This window comes from Dreissena polymorpha, chromosome 7 (genome assembly GCF_020536995.1).
Source record: "Dreissena polymorpha isolate Duluth1 chromosome 7, UMN_Dpol_1.0, whole genome shotgun sequence".
Classification (NCBI taxonomy): domain Eukaryota; kingdom Metazoa; phylum Mollusca; class Bivalvia; order Myida; family Dreissenidae; genus Dreissena; species Dreissena polymorpha.
In genome coordinates, this window is record NC_068361.1 from 30,329,130 (window position 1) to 30,342,447 (window position 13,318).

Consider the following 13,318-nt stretch of genomic DNA (forward strand, 5'->3'; position numbering starts at 1 on the left):
TATTTAATGTTTATTCTGAATGCAGTTGAATTTGGAAGATTTGTGTCTCACAAAATCATTGGCATACATCCAAAATCAAAAGCAAGGACGTTTTTATGTACATTTAACAAAAGTTAATGTTAGCCCTGACATGTCACTCAACAAAAATAATGGTTGTACAATCTCTGCTAATTTTCAATCACCACCAGAAAACGGATTTAGTTTATGACAGTAAAACACCTCCTTGCAGCCTCAACTTACAATAGAGTTGGCAATCTTTTCTTTGAACTGTTTGACTGTTAACTGCAAAAGAAAAACAAAAGAAAAGTTTATCAAAATCAAGACATACTCAACACATGTTATTGTACTTGTTTAATATGTAAAATCATTACCTATACACACAATCTTTTTTCCTTATTAAAATTTTCACTTCTGATCTAAATGATACAAACTAAATTAAGGTAGCGCACCTCTAATGGGCACATATCCAAATATAATCTAATTAATTATTTTCTTAATCAGCATCATTTCACTGAACTACATGCAAATTTGTAGGTAGGCTTTCCATGCTTTTAAAAAAAATATACCGATTTTTTCAAAACCACCCCAACGCTCGGCTTTTGTCCAGTTTATTTTCACCCCTGGGGTATATAAAAGTTCCATAATTCATTCAAATTTCCAAATATGGGCATGCAGTTGGTGTGTACAGATGCTGTAAAGGTGTTTAAAGTTTAAACAAGATGAAATAAGTATTCTTTTACAGACATTTATTTTTTACAAATTTTTATCTATGGAAGAGCGCAATGAAATGTAAGTGATTTCAGCCAAGTAAAAAGTGGGTCGGTTAAAAACAAAGTGTCATAAAATTCAAAATAGTATCATTTAAGTCATATTTTAAACTTAGTTTTTATAGAAACACTATATACAGCAAAAATACCAAGAACTAGACAGATTTACCGTTTACTTTTTGAAATAAAAATAAAAATGCAACATGCATGGTTCGTATTTTCAACAGTAAATCACCCAATTTCGCCATAACGTTGTTTTAATTTTAATAATTGAAGAATGTGCATAAAAATTGCAACATATTTAACAATAAATTTAGCTTATATGCCATATTAAATCAAATTACGTAAGAAAATAAATAAAACACGTCGCAAAAAAGTATACGTCGTCGGCAGGATTCGAACCTGCGCGGGAATATCCCAAAAGATTTCTAGTCTATCGCCTCAACCACTAGGCTACGGCACCTAATAGTAGGCTCTTCAACCTTCGAAGAAATCGCGGGAAATCATTAGAGGTGCGCTACCTTAAAACAAGCTGCTGTAATCAACAAGTGCCGATGTCTTTAATGGACACCTTGTCAGTATTGAGTCATTGGTCCATTTGAATATTTGAATAAGTCTAAGTCATTGGTCCATTTGAACATCTGAATAAGTCTTCGTCCAACGTCAGTGTGTGAAATTTGCACTAGCCCGAAGGGTTTTGGCTAGTGAAAATCCATTCGGGCTAGTGGGAATTAACAAATCTTTATATGTGTATAAGAATTTGGGCTATTACTTTAAAATCTGAATTTCGCACACTTCGACGTTTGGACCTTCTGAATTAGTGTTAGTCAAAAAGCAGGTCTATATTATAGATACAATAAGGTGAGGTGTTGTGGATGTATTGAGTGTTAAAAGATAACTATCTAAGTTTGAGAGACAAAAAATATTGTTTTTAAGTTAACCAAGAATTTCGAGCATCTGATTAGGTAAATATTCAAAACTTCAATGTCAAAATGAGGATCTTGTGCAGTAAGTGGGTTTATATTATTCAAATTATTCATAGATGTACCGGTAACATCCATACAAGCATGACAAATTTGTTGCATAAAGTATTGATGTTTGAACAAATGTGTCATATTGGGAGTAGCGAGAAATTGAACCTTTTGGTTTAGAATTTAACCCTTTGCATGCTGGGAAATTTGTTGTCTGCTAAAATGTCGTCTGCTGAATTTGTAAAATAAGCATTTTCTTCATTTTTTTCAAAGAATACTATCAGAATAGCAAACAGTTTGGATCCAGATGAGACGCCACGTTCTGTGGCGTCTCATCTGGATCCAAACTGTTTGCAAAGGCCTTTAAAATTCGGTTCCCGCACTGAAAGGGTTAAGTCAAAAAAGTAGGTCAAGTCAATGGCATAAAGTGATTAGGTGATGTTGAGTGTGTTTAGAGTGTTCAAAGATAACATACATGCAAGTACAAAATCTTTAAGGTAGCATTAATGATACAAAACTTCCTACCGGTGAATAGGGTAAACCTGGAAGTTTATGTCTCGTTCTGGACATAATGCATGTGCATAAAGTGTCATCCCAGATTAGCCTGTGCAGTCTGTACTGCCTAATCAGCAACACCTTCCGATTTTATGGAATTTTTTGTTTATAGGCAGTCTCTTCTAAGCAAAAATCAAGTTTAGGCGGAGAGTGTCGTCCCTGATAAGCCTGTGAAGACTACACAGGCTAATCTGGGACAACACTTTACCCTCATGCATAATGCCCAGTTTTCTCAGAACAAGACACAAATAAAAAAAACTGTCCAAAAGTATGATAAAACTGCAGCTTACATTCTCTGGCACACTGAAGCTTCTGTTCTGCCCATCAAGGGTTTTGACTGTTACATCCATCATCTTGGTCAATTGGTTGACTGGTGTACAGTTTATTTCTACTCTAAAAAGTAATTACACAAAAAAATTTAATTGAGCTTGACTTAAGAATGGTTTAACCTGAATAACATGCCTCAAGTTCCAAATAAAATATTCAAAGCAAATTTTTTTTTTTATAAGGACTGTTGAACTTGCACACAACATTAACCCTTTGCATGCTGGGAAATTTGTCGTCTGCAAAAATGTCGTCTGCAGAATTTATAAAATTAGCATTTTCTTCGATTTTTTTCAAAGAATACTATCAGAATAGCAAACAGTTTGGATCCTGATGAGACGCCACGTTCTGTGGCGTCTCATCTGGATCCAAACTGTTTGCAAAGGCCTTTAAAATTCAGCTCCAGCGCTTTAAGGATTAACGATTATGTATTGATTATTCATTCATTCGTAAAAATCATCTAAGAAATAGATATGTGTCACTGTGGTTTGCAGACAGGCTTCTTGATGGTATTATGAAGCATCATGGGTCCGGTTGAACATTATTCTGTCAGATTTGACAAGGTCACCAAGATTTGTTTATAAACAACATACAGAAGGCGCTGATGAAATACCACGAGTTATCCTTACCTGCCAGACTACTTTGTTTGACTGTAAAGTGAAATGGGTACTGGAATAATATTTTTTTAAATATAGGTGGTAGTTGTTGACACACTAACTGATGATTAATAAGTCAAACCCGTTTGTCTAGCAGGTTGAGTTGATTTCATTAGCCCTTCTGGATTTTGTTTATATCCTCTAAATTACCTTGAGTCGAGTGGTAAAAGAAACAACTAAAATAATTTCTAAATGAATTAAAACAATGCCGCAATAAATGATGTACCTAAAAAGATTTATTTTATTCCCGTTAAATCCATGTCAAAATAGTTTATATACAGCCTGTTTAACAACGCAGAGCCGATAGCTCCATACACACCAGCAAATGACATACACTACGCGCGTAGTAACTTGTTTACGTTGAGTCGAGAGGTCACATCCGAAAAGCGAGAGTACTCAATTGCAATAGGCATGTCAACAAAACTTCAAAAACTAAATTCACTAAACAAATTTATAGAAAATGAAAGATTAATTTAACTTTTTTTATAACTTCTTTTTTACCATTTAACAAGTTTCTGTTTTATCGGTCAATCTTCTGTTGAGCAACATTGACACAAAAAAAGTGCTCAATAATTGAAAAAAAAACAACGCTGGCAATTTGTACAAATTAAATTTTGGCATACATGTTACTACCAGTAAATTATCATCTTATCAAGACAGAGTCTACCCACTGAACATGTGGATATCAGGCCTCGACACTAACGGTGTCCCGGGAACATGAGGACACCAGATTTTGACGAGAGTCACCAGTTCTTTCAAGCTGGGTGATCCTCCGGGAACCCTAAATTTACAGAACCACTTCGTATCGATTGACCATTTGATTCTGTGTAATTATCTTTTATTTCTTACCATGTTTATAAGAAGAACTTCCGAAACTGTAGCGTATTTTTAATATCTCGGACCAGTTACTATGTGGTACATGCGCGAAGTATAACAGTAGTAATACAATCGAATTTTAAGGATATCTAAAATAGCAATGAACATAACGCTTATTTATTTTACATATGCATATGCCATGGGTAGCTAATTTTAACTAAACATGTGTTTGAAATTACAGTGGGGTGGTGTATTTTAACTTACGCGATGTGCCGTTATATGATGTTAATATGATCTAGATAATTATTGGCATTTCGAAAGTGTTATTATTGGAATCGATGCTCACTATTATGTATTATGTTCAACTCTGTTCACTTGTAGCGTTTTAAAGTTATATTCTAAACCATATTAATGAAAAACCGTTTGAAAAATTCAAGCAAAACGTATCCTCCAATAACCGTGATTCGAGCGGTTAAGGAAAGAAGTAAAAGAATTTCTGAATTAATTCGAACAAATTCAACAATGCTGCAATACATGTAAACGCTGTACATTTAAAGATTTATTTCATTTCTGTAAAATCACGCAAGCCGATAGTTCCATACACACCTGCAAATATGCGTGTTGTTTACCTGATGTCTAGACGTCATATTGCCCCATTGGTGCAAAAAGGAACCATGTGCCTGTTAATTTCAATGTCACATGGTACCTTTTTGCACCAATCGGGCGAATTATATAAAAAGCGAGAGTACTCAATTGCAATAGGCATTTGGCCAACAAAACTTGGAAATTTCGATTCACTGAACATATTAATAGAAACTGAAAGGTTAATTTTACTTTTTTATAACTTCCATTTACTATTTAACAAGTTTTTGTTTTATCAGTCGATTCTCTTTTGAGCAACATTGACACAAACAATTGCTCAAGAATTGCAAACATACAAACTTTCGCAATTTGTTCATATAAAATTTCAGCATATATGTTAAAAAATATTTGCCTTTACGCTGCGCGTTGAAAAAGGAGGGAACCCTAGTTTTGTTGAGGGTCACCAAAAGTTGAAAGTAGGGTTCCCTCTGGGAACCCTGTCAAAAAAGTAAGTGTCAAGGCCTGGGAAATGGGATGACACCTCGTGATGTACGCACACAGATTGTTCCGCGCAACATTTTCTGGGAATCGTGAAAAAGTAAAACAATTTTCTTTAAAATAAATCAAGTACATGAAAGTATGTGTTTACACTAGCGCAGTGGTCTGCAATTTATGTGCAAGTTAAATGAAGAGTAATGAAAACATGTAAGGAATAGACATACTTTTGGATTATTTCAGTTGAAGTAAGATTTTAAAATGCAATTAAACTGTTTTTTTTCTTATTTTAGTGGTGTCTGTAATTATTTTCAAGCGTAGAAATGTTAGTTAAACAAAATACTCGGAGCACATGTGTGTGACGTTTTTTGCTCGCCGAAAATTCTTTCCGCTAAATTTTGCCTTTCCGCTTTGTATCCTTTCCGGTTATTTGCATCATTTAATTGAATGCTCTGTCAAGGATATCTAGAATAGCAATGAACAAAACGCGTACCGGTATTTAATTATTTGAGTCGCCTATTTATTTGACATATGCATATGCGATTAATTAGACTTTAAATACTATTAAACCGCTCCTGTTTTTCTCGTATCCCTTTAATTAAAATATGCTGCTGTTGTTCAGGATAGTTTGGGAGTAAAAAAACAAATTGATTAATTATCACCGTTCAATTTAATTCGGAGATCAGCAGAGATGTGTAATATTATCCCCATATACCGTAAAACGTTGTGTATAACGCGCATTTATGTATAACGCGCATCTACTTTTTAAAGCTAAAAAATCGGGAAAAAAAGTTTTTGAACCAAAAAAATCGGGGGAAAAATTCCGTACCGCAGGCTAACTGAAAATCGTTATATTTACATTGCCGATCTTACTTATTCTTTTATTGCTTCAATTATAATTATTATTTTTAAGACGATAACGATACAACTAGTTGGTGTTTTTTTTAAATCATATTATGCGTAAAAATAAATGTTTGGATTTAAATGAATTATGCATGAAATGCACAATTTCCACGAGGATACCATCAAGGTTTTCATCATATGTCTCCGAAGTAACTGTCCACGATTTTATCGTGGAGTACACATAACGGATGGATTAGTTATAACTAAGAAACTGACATTATTGATTGGTATTGTCACCTGGTTATTCATGCATGACTAATTCACAACCGCGCGTTTTATTTACAATGCCGATATCATGCGTTCTTTTCGAGTGTCTAAAATTGACAGGAGACTTTAACGACTCAAACTTCTCAACACCATCACGACATTACCGGCGATAAACAAACAATGGAGGTGTGAAGCCGTTTGCCGGTTCGCATGTTTTGATAATAGCCCAGCTACACAAAACTTGACAGGTGACGCAAATTGCTCAATAATCACATCCTCAATCTTGACAAGACGTATGAAAACGTGTAAACAAACAAAGCATCAATTTTATGAACACATTTGAAAAGCAAGAAAAATAATCTTAAATATATCGGGAAATACCTTGCCGACATACTATTGTAAATCGACAAGTGCCCCCAAATAAATTGTGTAACCCTAGTACAGTAGGGTATAATATTGTGGGAAAAGTAAACAATAACATTTAAATAAAAATGGCTTCCTTGTTTTTCATTCTCTTCTTCAAATTTATTTGATTTCAATGCTCTGTACGTACCTGAAAAAAGATAGAAAATATATATGTTAACTTTATAATGTTTGTTCATCTTATTCAGATCGTCAATATAACACTATTATTAACATAGTTACAGTTAAAACACCGGAGAACAGAATGATGCGAATTACCGCTACTGGGTAACTGACAGCGACGAAATGTCTTGGCATGGCTGTAGTTGTGCATAACGCGCATCAAGTTTTTAGAATGAAATTTTAGGGTAAAAAAGTGCGCCTTATACACAACTTTTTACGGTAACTAATTATTTAATGATCACTCTTTAATTTAGATCAGCAAATATTCGGAAGAAAGATGAAAAGTGGTCAGCTTAAAAATATTTATTGACGGGTATTGTCATGTTTATGTTTATTTGTTTATCTCTAGCGACTGGCCGCTATTTTGAAGGCAGACTACCATATTAAAAGTGCATTCAAATTATACAACATCTGCGCATAAATGACCCAATATTATCCGATTGCTCCACCCTTTCTCACGTTTCATTCGACAACGTCATGTCATGTGAAAGTGAGCTCAATGTTGATTGGCCAGCTACCATGTGCACTTCAATAAAAATAAGGTCAGGTCAAGCGATGTCTAATCAGGTACAGACCGGGTTTTGTTAAATGTTATCCCCACGCTTTTTGAAAAAAAGGTGGGGATATTGTGGTTATCTCCGCCGTCCGTCCGTCAGTCTGTCTGTCCGTCCTGGCCACTATCTCCTCCTACACTAAAAGCACTAGAACCTTGAAACTTACACACATGGTAGCTATGAGCATATGTGCGACCCTGCACTATTTGGAATTTTGATCTGACCCCTGGGTCAAAAGTTATAGCGGTTGGGGTGGGGCCGCGTCAGAAATTATCACTCATTTTTTTAGGTTATTTTACATTTACTTCTTTATTTCTACACCGATTCACTTCAAATTGATACTGGACCTCTCTTATGACAATACGGTCAATCTCAACCATGCATGGCCCCATTCCCAACCCTGGGGCGCCCCGCCCACATAGGCCACACCCACCAAAAATTTCCATTTACTATAATTTTTTCATTTCTACACGGATTCACTTCAAATTGATACTGAACTTTTGTTATGACATTAGGGTCAATCTCAACTATGCATGGCCCCAATCCCAACCCTGGGGCGCCCGCCCACATAGGCCACACCCACCAAAAAATTCCATTTACTATAATTTTTTCATTTCTACACGGATTCACTTCAAATTGATACTGAACTTCTCTTATGACATTAGGGTCAATCTCAACTATGCATGGCCCCATAACCAACCCTGGGGCCCCGCCCACATAGACCACACCCACCCAAAATTGCCTTTACTATAATTTCTTCATTTCTACACCGATTCACTTCAAATTGATATTGAACTTCTCTTATGACAATACAGTCAATCTCAACTATGCATGGCCCCATTACCAACCCTGGGGCGCCCCGCCCACATAGACCACACCCACCCAAAATTGCCTTTTACTATAATTTCTTCATTTCTACACCAATTCACTTCTAATTGATGATGAACTTCTCTTATGACAATACGGTCAATCTCAGCTATGCATGGCCCCATTACCAACCCTGGGGCACACCTAGGTCAAACATTCGGCGTGGGGATACGCGTCGGCCTCTGCCGCGCCATTTCTAGTTCGAATTGTGAACACTTTCATTGAAACAAAGAGACAAATATAGAAAACTGGTCCGGATTAAAATGGCGAATGTTTTCAACGAAATTTTACTCAATTTTCGAATTTTCGCAACATAGATTTTTCTTGAGCCAAATTCTCAATATTTTTGCAAATGTCGCAGATGGCTCAACTGGCAAACGACAGCACGAGCATTGCAGACGTGTTTAATTATTGGAATAAATGCTCACTATGCACTGTTGTTCGCCATTTGCGAAAATATAGCCAATTTGGCTCAAGAAAAATATAATTTGCGAATATGCTAAAATCTTGTTAAATTTCATCGAAAACATCCGCCATTTTAATACAGATTGTTTTTTTAAACTATTTTTTTCTCTTTGTTTCCATGCATGTTTTGAAGCGCATATGGCAGCTGGTCAATCAACATTGAGTTTGCTTTGGGGAATATTGGGTTATTCATGTGCAGATAATTGAATACACAGTTGAAATTGTCGTCTGCCTGCAATATAATGGCCGATGGCAAAAGTCGTATAAAAAATAAGCAAATGAATATAAGCGTAACACTCAATAATTTTTTTTAAGCTGATCACTTTACAACTTTCTACTGTCTATCGATCTGAATTAAAGGATGATAATTAAATAATAAGTTAGATGTCAAAGATGTTACACCTTTCTGTTCTTGATTGAACTTAACATGTTATAATTACTTTGTTGTTTTTTACTCACAAACCAGGGCTTTCCTTTGACCCGAGCTCCCGGGTTTTGACGCTTGAAAATTACAGAAGACCCCTTTTTTACTCTTGAGAAAATTACGTCATGCGTCACATTTGACCCGGGGGAATATACCGACTTGCGTCAACGAGATCAAAAGTTGTTAAGACTAAGCGATAATTGGCTCGGGGCGGAGTATCTCATTTAGTACACGCTATCGTTAACGCCCGTTTCCAATCATCGAAGCACAAGTCCACCCAGTAGGCGGAGTTTGGTTAATTAAGAAATCTAGTATTGACCAATTAAAACACTGCTGGTTCGATGACGCGTGTATTAACTTTCCATTATTTATCATAGCGTTTGTTATCAGCTGTTTGCGAAAAAGACGTGTATTAAACGCACCTAGTTGCAATAATCTTACTCCCAGCTATTGACCCTCTGAGCTGTACGTATGTACTCATAAAAGCTCAGAGCATTTAAGAAGAACTATAAACCCACCAAAACAGAATGGACTCATCCGCGTCCGTTTTAATAATGCACCCATCACTGTTTTACTTCATGATTGCTCAGTTCAAAGACGCGCGAAAGTTGTGCTGGCATATGTACTGTCTACAACGTCAAATTACACGCTTTGCATCAAAGTTGCTAAAAATAACCATAGAATCGATATAACTGACCTTGTGGCAAAGTGACAATTTTTGCATGAGCTAATTGATTACAAAATACATGTAGGCGTAATAATTGACCGTTTGAGAAGGCATAGAAAACGGCGTGTTTGTTGTACGTCTTCAGTGAAGATGGCACATGAAATAATTAAAGGGCGTCGGAATTTTTGATGGGATTAAATACGGAGGCACCTTTATCGTCGAGTAGAAATAATTTCCTTTTATAGTTTACCGATTTATTTAGGCTATTGTGTTTAGGTACCACCCGTATGTTGTTGTTTTTTTCTTCACATTTTGTATTTCATTCTTAATTTAATAGCCACGCGAAACGGTCAAACAAAGTTATTGGATAAAGTGTAATTGTGCAAAGTGTAATTGTGCTTGTGCATTCGGAAAATGTCGCAGAGAAACCTTTTCGAATTCGGAATCGGTAGTAACTCTGAAAGTGTGTGTAAGACGCCAACGACAAAGCGTACTTTAGATCTAAATGACAGTGCTCCTAACACCCCCAAACGTGCGAAAGAAGAACATATGACATATTACTCTGCTGTATACATGAAGTTAATGTTGTATTAGAATACATGTTTTGTATTTATTAATCATTGAAATATTGTGTTTAAATGCATAGTGTTGTAGTGACAGTAAAATGTAAGAAATAAATGTTAACATACATGTATCTTTTAATTTGTTGCTTTTTATATATTATATCTCAGTAATTTGCTTAAATTGCAAAAAATCATTGACTCTCCTGCGTTATTATTAGGACTCTCAGAAGTTTGATTTTGACTCTTGAAAATATGGTCCCAAGAGTCCTTGACTCTTGAGATTTGAGGTCTAAGGAAAGCCCTGCAAACTATGCTATTGCAAAGTTATATGTCAACCAAATAGTAATTACGTATTTGCTAGGTTACTTTAGTGTTTTTCCCAGACCATTTTAGCGTGGCGAAAAGCCACGCCGCCCTCACGGATAGCCACTCTGCCCTTTTCAAAGGCAAATTTCGCCACCCGCCCTTATCGATAACATCTTTCTTGCCTTGTGACTTAACTTGGTCCGCAAAATCAGCGCCCTTGATTGTCTGTGACGCTCCGACTGTGCTTGATTTACTTAAGAGACTTCAACGTCTTATCGACTATATTAATTGAGCAGATTTAATCTTTTACAGTGCTCGATTTATAGGTAGGTCTACTGACTGCTCCAAAGCTGTGAATTAGTCATGCGTGAATTACCCCGTGTCAGTATCAATCGATAATGCCAGAGGCTATGTTATACCAAGCGCACTTTTCGGTCGGCAATGTGTACTCCTCCACGATAAAATCGTTACTTTGGAGACTTTTGATGAAAAACTCGATGTTATTCTCGTGGCAATTGTGCATTGCATGCATTATTCAGTTATATCAAAACATATATTTTTACGCATAATTACATTTACAAACACAAACAAATTTATTCTTTATTGTTTTCGTTTTTCAGATAATTAGATCTAATTATTGAAATAATTACTAAGACGTATACTAATTTAACAAAATGTGAATCGCGTATACGATTTAACGTTGCTATGGGCACCTGTCACTTACATCATTTGACATTTTAACAACATGGCGGACTATACAGAATTAAATTGTGACTCGGCAAAAATGGCACATAACGTCGTAAACGATCAAATTAACGATGGAGGTTATACATTAAGAAGGATGAATAAATGTCTGTGATAATCAAGGATGCTTAAAATGTTTTAGATAGCAACAACATTATTTATTTATTTGTAATCTACTCAGTGGATGTATGTCACGGAAACGAGTGTTTGCATATTGTTAGCGATCAATTTACTCGCAATGTTATTTTAAACATCTGGCAAGATTATTGTTAGAAAATATGATAAGACAAACAAGGTTTCATTTATATGTTAGTGGATCTGGGTATAATCATATGCATATATTGCTTTATTATGTTTGTCGTGCTGTACAGTTTACAGCATGGAACTTAAATGTACATTGCAAGGTAAATATATTAATATAAATCATAGTACATGTAAGTTAAATACATCAATTACCATTAAATGTGCTTGTTTATATGTTATTTTTTTCCACAACTGCTTCTGATGCGATTACATGTTTCACCGTAATTCAGATATTCAGGGAACGTTTTTGCTCTTTTTTGCCTGAACTGCGCGCTAAAATGCCCTTTTTGAAAGTAATGCGCCATGCCCCTTTGCCCTGCTGGGAAAAACACTATACTTGTTTACATTTTCTGTATTCAAACGCTATGCACATTTTCATGTGCAAAATGCATACAATTTTTCAGACTCTTGTTTTCGGATAAAGTATTTTTTGTCCATTATATTATATTTTCGATGTTCTTTATACAAAAAATAGACTTATGAATACAAGTGCAGTGATATGGACGGTGCAGAAACATATTTACCAATTTCCTTTCAAGAGGCAGAAGACTTGGAGCTTTATTTGATAATTACCTTTCAGTTTGGTAATGTCGGAGTTCAGAAAGAAAAAAAAATCCCTACCTACCTACCCACCCAAATTTACCTGGGGTGGGTTATGCCAAACAAACAATTTTTTAAGGATGGCCTAATTGTCGAATCTGACATAAAACATTTCTCGTTGGGTAAAGAGTACATAGGTTATCAGGACACCTTGACATTTGGGTAAATAGAGGAATATGGACAATCATCCTCCTTCTATACAAAGATTAGGGTAAGAGCAGATCGCTAGTTGTCACTCTTTCGTAATTTCAGGTATTGGTATTGAGAATGTTATTTTTTGTTTTAATTTCCACTTGGTGGAAATGTTGAGATTAAACAAATATGGAGCAATTTTAGATATATTACGTCATGTTTAACTTACTCTTTTTCAAGCAGAATTATTTTGTTATTGAATAAGAATTTATGGCACACGAGTGAATATGAAACAACTTTTTTTCTAGACAAATCAACGAATGAAACGTTTTACGGATTTCACAATTTACGACATGAAGTAAAGACTAATTGAATTTAATTTAAAGGGAAGTTACATTTAATAAAATGTCGACTTCAGTTGCATTAAAAATAGGTATTCTGATTTTTTTTATGTCCTTCGGTAGTAGAAATAAACAAGTCCAATAGTTTACGACTTGTGGTTAAAATCTACTAAATAGGTCATAATACACCAAATAGTTTCCCTATAATATGATTATAGGTGCTACCTAATTTACGGGCAAAAGCTTTTTAAGTTTTTTTGATAACCATGTATTTTTAATAAATATACATGTATATGGACATGATTGTGTTCAAAATATGATAATTGTTGCAATAATTAAGTAATGCATCCAAAAAAATCAATCTTAAAACGAGTTACATGTTCCAAGCTTAAAGATCTAGCGCCTTATTTTTTTTTGTTTTCTAGCCACAGGAATTTATAGCTGGTTCGGTGTCTGTGGTATAGTGGATGGGGTGTCTGCTAACTGGCTTA

At 35.2% G+C, this 13,318-nt stretch overlaps 1 protein-coding gene across 2 annotated transcripts in view; it reads right to left on the reverse strand.

The window, feature by feature from the left end:
* Positions 1–12,848, reverse strand: part of LOC127837639 (large proline-rich protein BAG6-like) — an 88,894-nt gene extending 76,046 nt beyond the window's left edge. For both annotated transcript variants that reach the window (XM_052364875.1, XM_052364874.1), the window contains exons 1-3: positions 12,716–12,848; positions 2,584–2,686; positions 241–282 (exon numbers count right to left, since the gene is read on the reverse strand). In XM_052364875.1, coding sequence (XP_052220835.1) covers positions 241–282; positions 2,584–2,646 — 105 coding nt within the window. In that variant the 5' untranslated portion in view covers positions 2,647–2,686; positions 12,716–12,848. The remainder of the gene's footprint in view (positions 1–240; positions 283–2,583; positions 2,687–12,715) is intronic.
* Positions 12,849–13,318: the final 470 nt, after the last annotated feature.